The sequence below is a fragment of the Motacilla alba genome, chromosome 2 (genome assembly GCF_015832195.1).
Source record: "Motacilla alba alba isolate MOTALB_02 chromosome 2, Motacilla_alba_V1.0_pri, whole genome shotgun sequence".
Lineage (NCBI taxonomy): Eukaryota > Metazoa > Chordata > Aves > Passeriformes > Motacillidae > Motacilla > Motacilla alba.
Window position 1 is genome coordinate 1,766,103 of NC_052017.1, and position 15,738 is coordinate 1,781,840.

General features: G+C 45.7%; 1 protein-coding gene across 1 annotated transcript in view; it reads right to left on the minus strand.

Annotated features, from left to right (window-relative positions):
* Window positions 1-6,021: 6,021 nt before the first annotated feature.
* Window positions 6,022-15,738, minus strand: part of WNT9A (Wnt family member 9A) — a 58,475-nt gene continuing 48,758 nt past the window's right edge. The window contains exon 4 of the mRNA XM_038128753.1: window positions 6,022-9,381. Within this exon, the coding sequence (XP_037984681.1) occupies window positions 8,908-9,381 (474 nt within the window). The 3' untranslated portion in view covers window positions 6,022-8,907. The remainder of the gene's footprint in view (window positions 9,382-15,738) is intronic.

Sequence of the window (15,738 nt, forward strand, 5' to 3'; positions counted from 1 at the left end):
CTCTGCCCTGCTCGCCTGTGGCGCCCCCACATCTCAAACAGCTTTGGGGGCACTTCCCACAACCTGGCCTCAGCTCTCAGAGGGAGTAAGGGATGAGTTTGGCCAAGTCGTGTCTCATTTCTGACCCTCTTTCACCTCTCTGGCCTGTGTTTGTCATTCTGTTTAGACTAAAAAAAGTTCAGGCATCACTTCTGTCCCTTGAGCAGCTCAATTAGAACCTCTAAAAGGAGAGGTTCAAAACCACTGCAACAGCTTGAGCTAAGTTAATTGTGCTAATGATGATTATGATGATGATGAAGAATCAATATCAAGTGTTTAAGGCCAGGCTGGAGCAACCTGGTCTAGTGGAAAGTGTCCATGCCCATGGCAGTGGGGTGGAATGAGAGGAACTTTAAGGTCTCTTCCAACCCAAACCATTCTGTGATTTTGAGACCTGACTCTTTCATCTCATCTCTTGGTGATTATTTTTGTCCAAATAATAGCCAGATTTTAGTCTTTCGTGCCTATTTAAGAGGAAGCTCGCTATAAAATTTGTGCCTTCATTGTTTTTTCTCTCTCTTTCTCCTCATTCTGTGTTTTTACTCACACGCTCTTCCCCACTCATCCATGCTCCATCACTGGTTCCCCAGCTGGGTTACACACAGTTCCACACAAAACTCATCCCTCAGTGTACCTGCAAGCTTGTAAGAGATTCAGGCAAGTCATTTCTTCCTCAGCTAAAGGCAACTCCGTATTTACTGGACTTTACTTCTCATGCTCCCCTTCTGCTCAGCACACCCACAGCTGCAGGCTGAAACCACCTCCAAGACATCTCAGTGATGCTGAGGGAAACAACGGGAGAGAAGGGGGGGAAAGAAACCTATTTTGTTTTTCTGGAGGTGAAATCTCTCATCTGATCCTTGTTTCAATCCCAGATTCTTACAATGCATTCTCGCATCACCCACTTCCTCTGCGGGAACAGCTGTCCAAACGCTGCCACATCCTCGGCCCCTGCGGCTTTACGACTCCCATTAGCAGCTCTTCAAGGGGCTGCCTGTGAGGTTCCAAGCCTGCCAGTTCCCATTACCCAACTGCCAGGAAGTGTGAATGGGAGGTCGCTTGGGAAGCTGAAGAAGGCAGGGGGTTACCCGGCAGGGTTTGGTGGGAAGCAAAGCCGAGGTAGATCCATCTCCCATCCCATAATCTCCAATTTTCCGCTCTTCTGGCTTAAAAGCTGAGCAGCCTGGTTTAGTGGAAGGTGCCCGTGGCAGGGGGATGGGAATCAGGTAATCCTTGAGCTCCCTTCCAACCCAACCCATTCCATGATTGTATGAAAAACACCTGGGTCAAAGTGTTTGCCTGGTTCCTCAGAGCTTCGAGCTGATGTTTCATTCACCACAAGAACGGACAAAACAAAGCAAAAGCAGGAGGAGCATTGGTTGAGCAGAGTTTTCACTGATTTAGCAAGCAATTCTTTGGGTGAGTAACAATCTGTGAGGAGAACAGCAGTGGGATAGCATCCCAACCCCAACACAATCCTGGGTAAAGCTCTGGCATTTCTGTCCGAGGATGGCAGTGCTGATCCTGTAAAGAACCAGCTCTGAAGGGGTGGATTGAAAGCCTGGGTGCTTTTCCCACAGCAGGAAATGGGACTGGAAGGTAAAATAAACGAATAACTGCAAGAATTTTGTGCTCATGGGAAGGAGAGAATTGGAAAGCCAAAGGGAGTTTGGAAAGCCTTTGGAGACACAAGCAAGAGTTTTCAAAGTAACAGAATCATACAACGGTCTGGGTTGGAGGGGACCTTAAAGATGGTCTTGTTCCAAGATTTAGGTTGGCTATCAGGGAAGGTTCTTCTCCCAGAGGGTGCTGAGCACTGCCCAGGCTCCCAGGGAATGGTCACATTCCCAAGGTTGCCAGAGCTCCTGGAGGGTTTGGACAATGCTCTCAGGGATGCCCAGGGTGGGATTGTTGGGCTGGATGATCCTGGCGGGTCCCTCCCAACTCTGGTTATTTAAAGCTCAGCTGCAGTGAGGAACTGAACAGCTCCAGAGGTCCATTGTGAAGAAAAGGACATTTGATCAAGCAAGACAATGTGCCAGGCAAGGACACATTGACATCAACAGGTCAGGCAAGTCAAAGCCTGGGATAACAACAGGGTTTTTTAATTGCTGTCATTCCCCCAGACTAAGTTTGGCCACATCCAACCTATTCTGAGCTCCAGCCAGTTATTTTGGAATCACATCCTGACAGTGACACTCTGCCAAGGTATCCTGACTTCTCCAGCAAAGTATGATGACCATGGAATCCCATGGGAAGCCGATGGAGTCCCTCAGCCTCCTGAGCTTGTTTAATGATGTCATTTGCAATGGATGGAGAGGCATTTCTCCAGTTCAGGGTACCACTTTGGGGGCTTAAATTAGCCCCAAGGCCAGGCTTATGTTCAGGAATAAGGCTGAATGAAGGATCTCCCTCAACCACTGTACAAAGATTTTCCAAAAGATGTGAAGAAAGAGGAGCACACTTCAAGTATAATTTAAAATACATTTATTGTTTCATTTGTTCTTGCTTTTTTCTTTTTTTTTTTTTGTTATACAAAGATGTTAAATAACTTAAATACATTCTCAACAGTCACTCAGAATCAGATTTATACCTACAAGCTGTACATATGAGGTAGAGAAAAATAACTTAGGCTCCCATAAGACATTGGAAAATAAACAAAACAAAACAAAAAGAAAAACAAGAAAAATACTAATCCTTCATGTTAGTATTCCCACCTCCCTTTAAAAGGAAATGCCATCCCAGGTGTGCAAAACAAATCCTAGACTTTACATTCCTGCTTCAAATTATTAAAGGTGGGGTGGTCCAAGGGAAATTCCTGGGCTGGTTTGGTGATTGGTGTTTCAGATGGATCCATGCTCAAGGGGAGCTGGAAGGATTATCCACACATCTCCTGATTTTCCTGCATTCAGTCTCACCTCTACTAACCTGGATGTCTTTATCCCCTTCTGCTGTACGCAGGGAAAAGCGGCACCGCCACATGGGACAAACACCTTCCCTGCTGCCTGCAGACCAGGGGCTCCTTTCCTAAGGGGTTTGATTCCAGACCCACTGCGCATCAGTGCCAACACCTCTCCCAGCACTCCTGAGGGAAGGCATCTCCCAGCCTCTTGGGTCATCTTGCCCAGTGCTAAGAAGGGTTTTATCGCGTTTCTGAAAACACTCAGTAACAACTGAGAGAAAGGCAAAATTCCGATGTTTCCCCTGACAGGTGAATTCGATGTGTCTGCATAATTTCTGGCCTCACTCCCCACTCCCTCCCTGCACCTGAGGAATTGTAGTTACAGGAAGCCAAAGTAAAACTGTGCTGCCAAATCCATCTTCTTTTCCTCCCCAACCACAAAGCCTCAAGATTCCCTTTTTTTTCCTTTTATTTGCTCTATTCTGAAATATTCTGTTTGTGAATAATTTGGTCAAGTCCAATGTTAGCTGGTGAAAAATAGATCCAAAAGCTATTCAGTGGCAATACCCATGACCAGGCTTCAGGGGGTTGAAAGGATTCAACCAGGAGGTTGGAATGAGATGGATCTTAAAAACCCCTTCAAACCCCAAACATTCCATGATTCCTATGATTCCTCTGGACCTGATCCTGTGCCATACTGAGCGGTGGCGGTCCAGAAAGGCCACATCTTGTATTTCTTGTGGGAAAACGTCACTTTCTAAAAGTCATCACCTAATTAGCACCCTAAAAAACTGAAATCCAGGATGAGCTGGCCACGGAAGCCAGACTCAACCCAACAGATGTGTCTGCAGAGCTGGATAAACTGGGAATGAGCAGCTTTACTGCACCTGTTCCACAGGGTACAGAACAGACTGGATTTTACTGCAGCATCAACTGAGGAATTTTTCACAGGCACCATAATCCACCAGAAAATCACCTTAAGCAGCATCTACTCCATGAAAGTACCCTTGAGAAATCTGTCCCTTCATCTGGGGTCTCATCCAACCCTACCCCAGCCAAAACACCCGACTGTATGTTCCCTAAAGCAGGGCAGCTGAAAAACGATGGACAAAGGAATTCCAGACCTGGCCTGAAGGAAGGCAGATGTCAACGAACTGCTTGACAACAAAATCTCCTCAGAAATTATTTTAGCCCCTGCTCAGGTCTCCAAACCAGCAATCCCCGAAGTTCTTTAGAAATCAGGGGGTCCATAAATCATTCCCTGCTTCCCCAAGGTGATGGACAAACTTCCTGAATCACAGCAGAGCAAATCCCCAGCTCCCCAGTTTTATACTGCCTCATTCAAATAGGTAAAAATTGCTTGTGTTGGATAAAGCCTGGAATTTGGTCCTCTTCATTTAACCTTCCAATGTACTCAGATTATGATTTTATTTTCCCCAACCACGTTTTTAAGAGCTGTTCTTCCCAAGCCAACTGAGCTCAACGGCAAATCCCCCATAATTGCAAATAGATTTGGGATTTCCTCCATCCAGACCCATCTCAAAACCAGGATGTTCAGCTAAAAAAGGGTAAACTTGAAGTTTTAGGGTAGATTTTTTTTTTATCTTTCCATTACAAGCTACTCATTTTTCATAACTCATTTTAGCATGAATAATGATAATTATTAAAAATCCCCTTTGATGAAACACTGCTTGTTTCACCAACTGGAGTTTTTGATAACTGGAAGATAAGGGGAACATAATGTTTAGGACTTGTTTTGCATTTCTCCACATCCGGCATAAATGAGTCAGTCACACAGAATAGAAGCTTGTTAAAAAACAGATGACGGGTGCAACAATTATTTCTGTGGGTTTTTATTTCTTTTAATAGAAAATTCTAATATAAAACAGCAAACGTTTTCAGTTTGCCTTGTTTACAAAAATATTATATATTTTTTTTTATATTTCTGACATAACTAAAATGCACTATTCAATAAAAATATTCTTCCATCAGCTAACTTCTCTTTTTTAAAAAAATTAATAAAAAAGTTATATAAATAATGGTTGCACCCCCCCACCCCAAAACTGATCTGGCTGGATCAGCTTAGGAGAACCAACACTTTGACACTTTTGGGGGGACAGGGGGTGAAAGGGGGTCAGGAACCAGAGATCTCCCCTCCACCCATCTGTCCTTCTCCAGTTACATCTGAGCAAAATCTAGTTTCTCTGGGGATAAGAAAAAGGGGGAAAGTTGCTTTGCACTTTTTTTTAATATATATATATATATATATATATATATATATATAAAATGACACTATGAAAAAGTTCAGGGACCCAAATCCACCGCTGAAGTAGTTTTACAAAACAGAGCAATTTCACTGAATTGCACTGGAGATCCAATGGTGTGGTGGCAGAATCAGCCTCTCTGGAAAAATCCAGTTTAATCCAGCTGGGACAAAAAAAAGTTGTACAGGACACTCCCCAGTGTTTTATACAGGAGATCCCAGTCTCTTATTTAGGGTTTGCCAGTCTTGTGGATGGAGTAGCACTCGTACTCCACGAGTTAATTCAACTCCAACACATCTCTCACCATCAGAAAACCCAGGCCTAGCACTCCAAAGGGTTTTGAGATGGTTTGACAGATTCTCTCCCAGCTCCTACTTAAGCTCCACTGGATTTTTCCAAAAGGAGGCTTTTTGCCCCCGTTCCTTCTTCAACGATAAGGCAAACATTGGAAAACGCTGGAACTAAAGACCCCCCACCCAAAACACACCCACAGCGTGGTGCAGGGGGGAGAAGAAAAATAACCCACATTTGTTTTACCACCCTAGGTCAAAAGGCCAAGAAGACAAGTTCTCCTGATTTCAGAGTGTTAGTATATTTTATACACTGCCTATACATTTAACACATGTGCCTCGCTACTATTTCGTTATTTATAATTTTTTTTTTAACCACAGGAGAATAAACCTTGCTATTTACAATATATAACAGGCAAGTACTATATCCACATGAACATAAATACAATTTGTGGTGGTTTTTATCTTGTTATTCTTTTTTTTTTTTTTTTGTAAATTTTTTTCGTCTTTTTTTTTCTTTTTTGTCTTTTTTTTTTTTTTTTAAATACTTACAGAAAGCATCCAGGCTTCAGTGCGTGAGTTATAATACACAGAAGAGCTCTTTCACTCAGTAGTTCATTCACTCTTTGCTGCTTTCTTCTAGACAAGCTTGGACAATCTGCCTTATTTCCCACTCATCTCTCTCTCTCCCACACTGCTGAACACACCAAGCTTCCCTACCCCATCCCATCCCATCCCATCCCAGCATTTTTTTGGCCGGGATATCCATGCCAACACTCCCCTCTCTTCTGCTTCTAGGGACTCATTCTCCTCTCACACCAGTGCAATGTGGAGTTACTCCAGCGAGGTCAACGGAGACAGAGACACCAGTGAAAAGGAGGAAAATGAGGCCCATGGTTTAAATATAACAATAATAATAATAATTAATAATAATAATAATAATAATAATAATGCACGTAAATTGCGGCCCATCCTTTAATTAAGAATAGATTTAAAGAAAAAAAAAAAAAAGAAAGAATGGAGCCAGAAATAGTAATTCAGACCCCAAAGTTCCTGTTTTGAGCAGGTTTGGATCTGGCTTTACTTTGAAGGGGAAGAGCTATTCTAGAACACACAAAAATGTAACAGTGAGTTTGCACAGATGTGTGAGAGAGAGAGACAGAGGGAGAAAGAGAATTTAACATAATACCACATTGAAACCATAAGAAGGTCCTTCTGAAGGGCTTTACAATAAATAAATGTTCAATATTTATATATATATATATATTTATGTGTCAAGGAGTGCATATATATCTATATATGCACACTGAATAATAGGTTTCTAGGCAATTTATTTTTTTAAACCATTAGATAAACTGCTCAGGGGTGACTTTCCCAAAAGCTGTGAGACCTTCCTGGTGCTTTGGTGGGTGGAAGGCGGGAATTCTACTTGTGGATTCCACCTTCACTTCTCCAGCATTATCCTGACCTCCAGAATTGTACAGCAAATAAGGAAACACCAAAAAAGAGACATTTTGCTTCACTCTGCAGAGCCACGGTGCTATTAAACAGTAACACCCTGTCCATCCCCCTGCCCCCTCCTCAAGATTTGATGCCAACGAGCCAGGCTGGACTGCAGGCATTTGTAACTAGGAAAACCCCAAATCTGTCTTTTCTCTTCCCAGTATATGCATATGAACAGCTTAAATATTAGTGGCTACAATTGGGGGGGTAAAAAATTAAATAAGGAAAAAAAGACTTTGAAAAATAAAGGTTTGTCTGGGGAAATTGCTCTCTTTTTTTTTTTTTTTAACTAATTTTTACTAATGCTTGATAGTCTCCTCTTTTGAACACCAGATCAATGGCTTATAGAAACTCGGTGGAAATTGCTACTACTGGACAATCAAAAATTGCTACCAAAAATCAAACAAAACACCCTCTGCTCCCCATTTTTTTCCTTAGAAAGCTTCATTCAGGCAATTTGCTGGCAGCCTCCAATCCACTTTTACATGAAGAATATTGGCACGCCAAGTCCTGGATTGTAAATCTCCTCTTCCAAGAGAAAAAGAAATGCTGGAGGTTGTCATGTGTTTCACAGCGTTGGAGCGATCAACCCCTGCAGTCAAATTTCTGGCTTCTGTCTGTTGTCTCTGTGCCGATTGGTTATTCCAAATCCATGAGTTTGTTAGGATTTAGCAGGTGTGTTTTTAAAGTACAGTTCTCGATCTAGTGGTTAAAAAAAAAAAAAATCATCTTAAGGTCATAGGGTTTACATACAGCTTGTGTCATGTACCACTGCCATGGTTTAGAGTAAATGGAATGATGACCTAGGAAAGAAAAGTCAACTCCTCCAGAGGTCTGATCCAGGCCAAAACGGCTGCTCCACAAGGCAAGACAGCCCCGGGTTCCAAGAGGCACTCGGGTTCCTCTTGTCCTACTCAAGAGAAACACGTCCAAATTCAGCTGGCGTAAGACTCAACGAGTTCCAGTTGGGATTTCTGAAGCAGTTACCACAGGTTGACCTCCATCAGCAAGAGGCGGGAAGAGGAGAGAAAAAGAAATCATGCGCGAAGTGAAAATGAAACAAAAGTATCTAGTGGTTTAAAAAAAAAAAAAAATTAAATTTAAGACAGCGATAGTGCTAAAGAGCCTGCATTTGGGTGAATTGTTTTAAATAAAGAACAGCATTGGACTGAAGGAGACAGGCACGTCTGGTGTTCTGCTGTCTTCCCAACCTCTTCCTTGCATCTATTTCTGTCTGCAGCGTGGTGGACCCAACGTTTCCGAGCTGTACGTGGTGACGATGCACGTGGATACGGAGCTGTCATTAAAGAGCTGATGCTCCCAGTGAGTCTCTCTGTCAGAGCCTGGTTTGCTCCACGTGCAGAAACTCCACTGGAAGAACCCATCATTCCCTACAAATCCCTCTCCAGTTTTAGGAGAAATAAATGTCCGCTTCTGGCACCACCACACTCCAAGCAGAAAGATCTTATGTATCTGCTCAGCTCTCTAGGCAGTTGGGTGAGCTCCAGGAATTAAGAAGTACAGGACGTTCATGCCAAAGGGAATCTCTTAGCCCAGGAGTTCATGGAGGATGGCTGAAACAACGTTCCAAGGAGAAATGATCCGTCAAACTACGTAGACGACAAAGGTGAAGGTCAACTGGTGTCTAACCCCAGTGTGACAGGCACTTATTTCCACATGGTTGGACCTCATGAAAATTCAGTCTACAGGATAAACAAAACAAAACAAAACAAAAAACTCCAAAACAAAACAGCAACACAGCTGGGTCACCTGTACCCTACAAAGTGCTTATGTCTCAACATAGCTTCCAGATGCCAGAAGGTCAATCAAACCCTGTTTGTCTCCATAGGCAGTTCTCCAAGCTGGCCCATCCCCGGGGGTGGCCGTGCAGCAGAAGCCGCAGGTCGCGTCAGTCCTTGCAGGTGTAAACCTCCTCTCTCTGGGTGCACTGCTTGCACTCCACGTAGCAGCACCAACGCACTTGGCACTGGCACGGGCGCGTCACCACCCGGCTCTGCGTGTTGTGGCCCCGGCCGCAGCAGATGCTGTCGCAGTTCTTGTCCTTGTAACACTTCCGTCCCGAGGTCCCTGGGGAATACCGACTCATCAGGCAGAAGCTCGGGGAGTCGTCAATGTAGACGAGATCCGTAGTCCTTGGGATTTGATCACTGTGGCCGGGGATGGATTTTTTAGGGGGGGAAATGTCGCCTTCCCCCGTGGCCTCGTTGGTGGTGCTGCCCACCTTGAGCGAGGTCTCGTACTTCTGCTTCAGCTGCTTCCCGATCTCGTGGAAGGGGGAGAGCTGCCTCCAGCACGTTCGGACGGTGCAGGATCCGGACACGCCGTGGCATTTGCAGGTGGTCTCCACGCCGGCTTTGATGACCTGCAGACACACACACGGCCCCAAAGAGAATCAGTCATGGCGGAGGAAATCAAAGCATCAAGTAAAACATGATATTTTCTAGAAGACGCTTCAGAGACACAAAGTTGATGACAATACAAAAAATATCTGTTGGAAGCAGACAGAAAACATCCCACAGGAAATACTTCTAAAGTATCTCAGTTCCCAGAGTATGACATCCACCTGCAAAAACTTTGCTTAATTGGCTAATTAAAGATACTGGAAAGGTGCACAAAGATTGTCCAGTGCTGCCACTCATCATGTAGACAGAGATCTGAAACTGTGATACAACTAAGAGATTAATACATAACACCTATTTATCTTTGTCAATAATAAGTAGATAAGATATAAAAGTGGAAGGAAATGGAAAGAGGTGGGGTGACACATGCTCCAGAACAGAAGTGTGGACAATAGGAATCTTCTCCATACCACAGGACCCCAAACCCAAGTACAAGAAGAAGCAATCTTAGTTTAGCACCATCAACTGGACTGATGCTAAACAAAGGATCCCATCCTTTTCAAATCAACCGCAATAAAGAAGTTTCATGGCACAAAGCCACATCCATCTACTTAGAAACAGCATTGGAATGTTCCAGCTCCCCCCCTCCAGAGAGAGATTTACACCTGGGGTACCCCCATGGGCAACACAAGAGCAGAGATGTTATTTGGACAGCCACAGATACCCCGCATTTTGTCCACAGATTACAAACTCAAATTTGTATTTCTAATTCTCCCACCCTGCCCCTTCCCCAAAATTAGGTTCTGTTGACTTTAAATGGGTAATGTGCAGCCAGCCCTTAAAACAGCAGGTGAGAACAGAGTTGGTTTGACAGAGCTGGGTCCTGACAAGGTACCAAAGTACTGTTGAAAGTGCCCTTCCTTTGGGCATCTACGGTACCTAAACAAGAAGAAATCAACCTCCCCCCGTGCCCATGATGGCATCTGGCTATGCTGTGGCCTCCTGACAGCAGAGGACTGGCTGCAGTCCATTTCCCGACCATCCGGTTCTTAATTATTTGGCTGCACAAATCCTGCTGAGCCCCATGTGCAACCGTGCAATAGGTCATGGACTCGGAATTGGGGCCTGGCCCAATTGTGATATTCCAGAAACATTTTTAGAAAGACAATATGCATAATGCAGCCTTCAGCAGAGCCTGTCCAATGGTCACACTTCATTCCTGTGACAGCCAAAGACCTTTGCAAGTGCAATCCAATAATACACAGTAGCATTCAAAGCGGTGACGGGTTACAGGGGGAGATGTGTTGCTGGTTATAGCGCTCAGCTGGGATGGCTTGGGTAAGGGCTGTCACGCTTTGTGTGCCAAAGTGTCTCGCCAAGTCCACAAGAAATCCCACAATGTCAGACAAGAGCGTGCAGAACACATTTCAACACCGAGGCGGGGGGGAAAACCCCAACCCTCACCCGTCCCCTCCCTCGTGTAAAGTCCCGTTTCACTGCTTGTCCAGAAGTGAGAGCTGAGTTCGTGTGAAACAAAGCTCCTCCACCTGATTTCACGCCCACACCATCAGCAAACCAGGCAGAAATTGCTGGGATACTTGGGAAAGGGCAGCACACTGCAGTCATTCATCAGTTCAGGCTTTCCTCAACCTTTCCTCCTCCCCCAGCGCATTTGCATCTGCTCCACCTGGAAAAGGAGACAACCCCCGTTGCACAGGAGTTGGGAAAGCAAGAAACCAACAGGAACTGGCTCGGCTTGTAGTCGTGCTCCTGGGCTTGGAGCTGATTGAACAAGACAGGGTCATGAAACTCAGGAAGGGAACCTGGAGTGGGGGCTGTTCTTGTCAGGAGCCACCTCTTTGGAGCTCTGTGGGAGTGCTGACGTTGCAGGAGCACTACAGCCAAGGCGACCACGTGGGGCTGGTGGATACAGCCCAACACATGTTGGAAAACCTGATCCTGATGGATTGGCAGCTGGCTGATGGCACAGGACCTTCAGTCAGGTGTAAGCATGTAGGTTTAGGCACTTGAATCACATCAGCCAGCCAGGGTTGACCTCACCGAGGCAAACGCTTGAGTTTAAACACCTCAGTTTGAGAACACCTCAGGACTCTCATCGCAGTCAGGGCAGCCAAAGCAGGGGAGGAGCCTGCAGTGAGGCAAACACCTGCTCCACTGAACAGCTCTCCAGGCTCCCACTGACAGCTGAGCACATCTCTATCACCAGCAGGAGCCTGGGGACCCAGCCCACACAGAGGCACCTCAGTTCAGGGGATTCTGTGAGCAGAATCCCGCCCTCTGGGCCAAACTCAGGTGTTTAAATATCTCCACCTAGCACTAACTGAAGTGCTTTAAAACATTCTCCTCACACCAGCTGTCCCTGCAGCAGCATAAAGGTCTCTCAAAGGGTACTAATAAGTGTATTTAGGTAATTTAATTCTATTTTCCTCATCTGGGCCCAAAAAAGTTCCACATGAACCCCAGTCTGGATTTTCCTGACTTGCTTCTAGCTCCTTGTTAAGCAGTGGCTGGGACAGCTCTGGTGGACCAAAGCATAAAAGGTTTCCATTGTCCCCATCCCCATGAATGCACCAGTTCATGAAATCCAGCGTGTGGATTTTCCTATGGCTGCCGTGCGAGCGCGGTGCATCCCAACCGCCCCGTAAACCTTCTCCTGGAAGGACCGGGAAGGGCTCAAGAATGTTACGAGGCAGCAAGAGTGAAAATCCTAGAAAAATTCCCTGCCCAGGCAGCCTCCCCTGCTGCTGTCAGTCACGCTGCAGCTCCTCGAGGCGCTGCGTGATGGGGAACTGCTGCCTCCGGGCCCCAGCCACCCACGAGCCAAAATGAATCTTGGCAAAGCCCTTCTGGTTCCCATCCCGCTCCCCAGCTTCCACAACGACCTTTCCTCCTCTTGTTGCAAGCTCCTGTCAGAGACACTTAAATCCACCTCATTTCTTCAGGAAGCAGAGCAAGACTGATCCAAGTCAGCAGGTTGCTTGGAGAAAGCTTTGCTGGCTGGATCCAGGGACAAATGTCTGGATCATGCTTTCAAACCTGAAGGTCTTCTATCCTTCTTCCAAGATAGAAAAACACCGTTTTTTTTCCCAAAAACTCTTGGTTAGATGAGGAAGAGTAAGGTTTTACCATACAAAATCATATTTGAAGAGCTGTGGTAGCTCCTGCTTTCTTTTCAAGGCTCATCACAGTTCAGAGCCTGATTTGCCTCCATCCTACACAGACCTGAACCTGTTCTGAACTCACCACTGAATAATCACTTCATCCACACCAAGGATGTGGCCACCTGCACCTTTGTCACAGATGTGAAGCAGAACGGCTCAGCTTCCATCCAAGGCACAAAATATTTCATCCTCCCCATGGCCCTAACTCCACAGATACCACACAGCAGCAGGGTTGTAGTAACTCAGAAGCAGCAGCAACAAGGAGCATCCTTATTGTACTGTGTGCTGTAGAGAGCTCCAACCATGAAAACAAAGCCAGACAAAGACAAGTGGTGGGTCAGGGACAGCATCACACATGGGAATTCTGTCCTCCCACTCTCCTCTGAACAACCAACTGGTCTGGCAGTATCAAACAGAACAGTTTGAGAGGAAAATAAGGATTTTTAGCTTGACTTAGGAACACAAATTCCCACTGACCTTGCCGTGAGAACACCCAATACCGACAAACGCAGAATGAGGAAAACACAAAGCAAGACAGAACCGTTTTTCCTGGGGTTTTTCCTGCTCGGAGGAAATCAGATAGCGCTGCTGGACTGCCTTCCCAACTGGCTTTACATGGGGAAAAGGGATCACAGCAGAGCATTGCTATGCAACATGTAATCCTTCCTCCCAACAATGGTGCGCCGCGAAGCTCAGACTAAGTGCCCCCGTCATGATCAGTCTCAGACATGCTGCAACACACAATTTCTCAGTGTTTTAGCTGAAACGCCGAGGACAGGATTCCCATTCATTCCCAGCTGGGTCACGGGGCTCTGGCAGTGGTTTTTTTTTTTTTTTTCAGACAACTCTTGTCTGGGCAGCAGCAGCCCAGGGCGGACACCCGGCCGTGGGAATTCCTCGCTTATTGCTCCGCTGTCGTCATGGCTGGGCTGTGGCTCCAAGGCTTCAAACCATTCGCTATGGTTTGGGGGAGAGGAGGCAGCAAACCCTCCCCGCAGGCAGCTCATCCAGGGAAAAGCCTTGCCCGGCTTGGGGAAGGGCTTTGGGATGCTTCCCCACAAATCCAATCCCCTCCATCCCCCGGACACGGAGCCCTCTTCAATTTAAATAGGCTTAGTCATTCTCTCAGCTCAAGTATTAATGTTTGTTTGGACAGCAGCCACGGTCCCCACACACAACCAGTGGACCGGACTTGTCCCTTCACACTGGCCAATGCCACTGGCTGAACTATAAAAGTTTCACAGATTGTTAGAAGTTGTCCTTTCTGTTTTTTTCTACCTTGTTAAAAAAAAAAAACAAACCACCTTTTTTCAGCCTGTTCTCAACCTGCTTTTTCGGAACAGTTTTCCCCTCCCACCACCCTTCCTTCTTTAAAAAATAGGAACACTCATATTTTAGTGACATAGGTATTAAAACACAAACATTTAAGCATAGAACAACATAACCCTACTTAAAAACTGAGAACTTCAGAAGTATTTTCCCCATGCTCAGTATTCCTAGCATGCTTCCCATGCTAAAAAAGCTCCACATAAACAACCAACTGCAATCACTTATGGGACACAGCAAGCAATTTTTTTTCCACAGTATTGATTTCCAGGCCTAAGAAAGGCTTTGGCTGAGCCATTCTCAGCCTGAAAGGAGAGGAAAATCCAGAGAGCACGCCTGGGCATTCCTACCTGTCATAACCTGCAGCAATTAATACCAGTGGTGGCCCTGAAAACTGATCTGTACATTAAGAGCTCTTCTCAGGCTGTTATTTGCTGGGTTTGATTTGTACCTTGGTAAACATGTGATGCCCCATTTCTCACTGCAAACACATCCCTAAAAAACTGCCAAGAAGGATACTTTTTGTCTTTTGGGTTTTTTGCACGCACCAAGCGGATTAAGCTCCAAAATAGCAATTATTACACATCATGAGGGTGCAGCAAAAGCTGGAGTTGGACTGGAACTGTGTTAATGAGCAGGAACTGTGTGAGACTGGATGGTCAGTGCTTGTAAACACTGTCTCTGCAACAGGAGAGTTGTGCCTCCCTCCGCCTGTGTGTGACCTTTAGTGAGTCACTTAATCTTTCTGGGTCTCAATTTCCCCCCTCTGCCCAACGGAGCTCCAGAAATGAAGAGGGTGGCATGCTCTGATAACGTGTTATGTGATAGCTCATGAAGTTCCTCAGACAGATGATAGCTGGGCAAACATCTCCCTGATATGGAGAGTGCATCTCCAGCCCTCCAGAGAGATCCCTGCCAGCACTGCCTGGGGGGAAAAGCCATTCCTCAGATGGAATTCCAAAATAAGCAAGTCAACAGCAAGGGAAAGTGCAGGCACCTCTCCAGAGCATCCCAGATGGTTTCAGGTGTAGCTGTCCCAGGATGGGTCTGGACTTGAAGCCTACAAGGGTGACAAGGACCATGGCAGGGGGTTGGGACAAGGCGACCTTTAAGGTCCCTTCCAACCCAAGCCACTCCAGGATTCCGTGATCCTTCAGAAACACTTGCTCTGCACAGACCAAAGCATCTTGTGCAAAAATCAGTGAAGCCTCATGAAAGGAACCAGTTTCAAAGCAGGAAACTGCTCGAAGAGAGATCTTTTCTTCCGCTCCATCTCTACCTCCCCTTAATTTTGTATTAAACGCTCTCAGCTCTCAAGACAACTGTGGTTATACAAGGACTTCAGGCAAAGGTTTGTGTCCCTCCTTCTGGAAGGATGAAGGAAAAAGGCAGTGTGAACATGATAATTTTTTTTTTTTTTTTTGCTAGGGTAACAGCAGCCCCTTTTAATTGTGCCCCTTGGATCTGTAAGACATGCTTGACCAGACATACCTCTGGAAGAGGTCAGCACTCCTGGGATTAAGAAACTTAGCAACGCTCCAGAGAGGGAGTTGGAAAGTCATGTTTAATGATACTTGGCTGAGAAACTGGGCAAATTTAATTAAAACATCACTTACTCAAGCCCAGTGGAACTAATTGAGTGCTCTAATATTCCGCCTTTTCATTAATGGGTTACAAAAGAGGGCTGCACTTGTGTGTACAAGGGGGAAAAGGGGGGAGGATAGAGAGAAGATGAGAGCTTTAGCAAGGCTGCCTGGGCTTCATTTAATATAACTCAGAAACTTCATTGCTGGCAATGGAGCTTTAATACAGTTGACTTCTCCCCCATCCCCTCCACGCACACATCTCCCCCCAAAACACCCTCTCCACCCA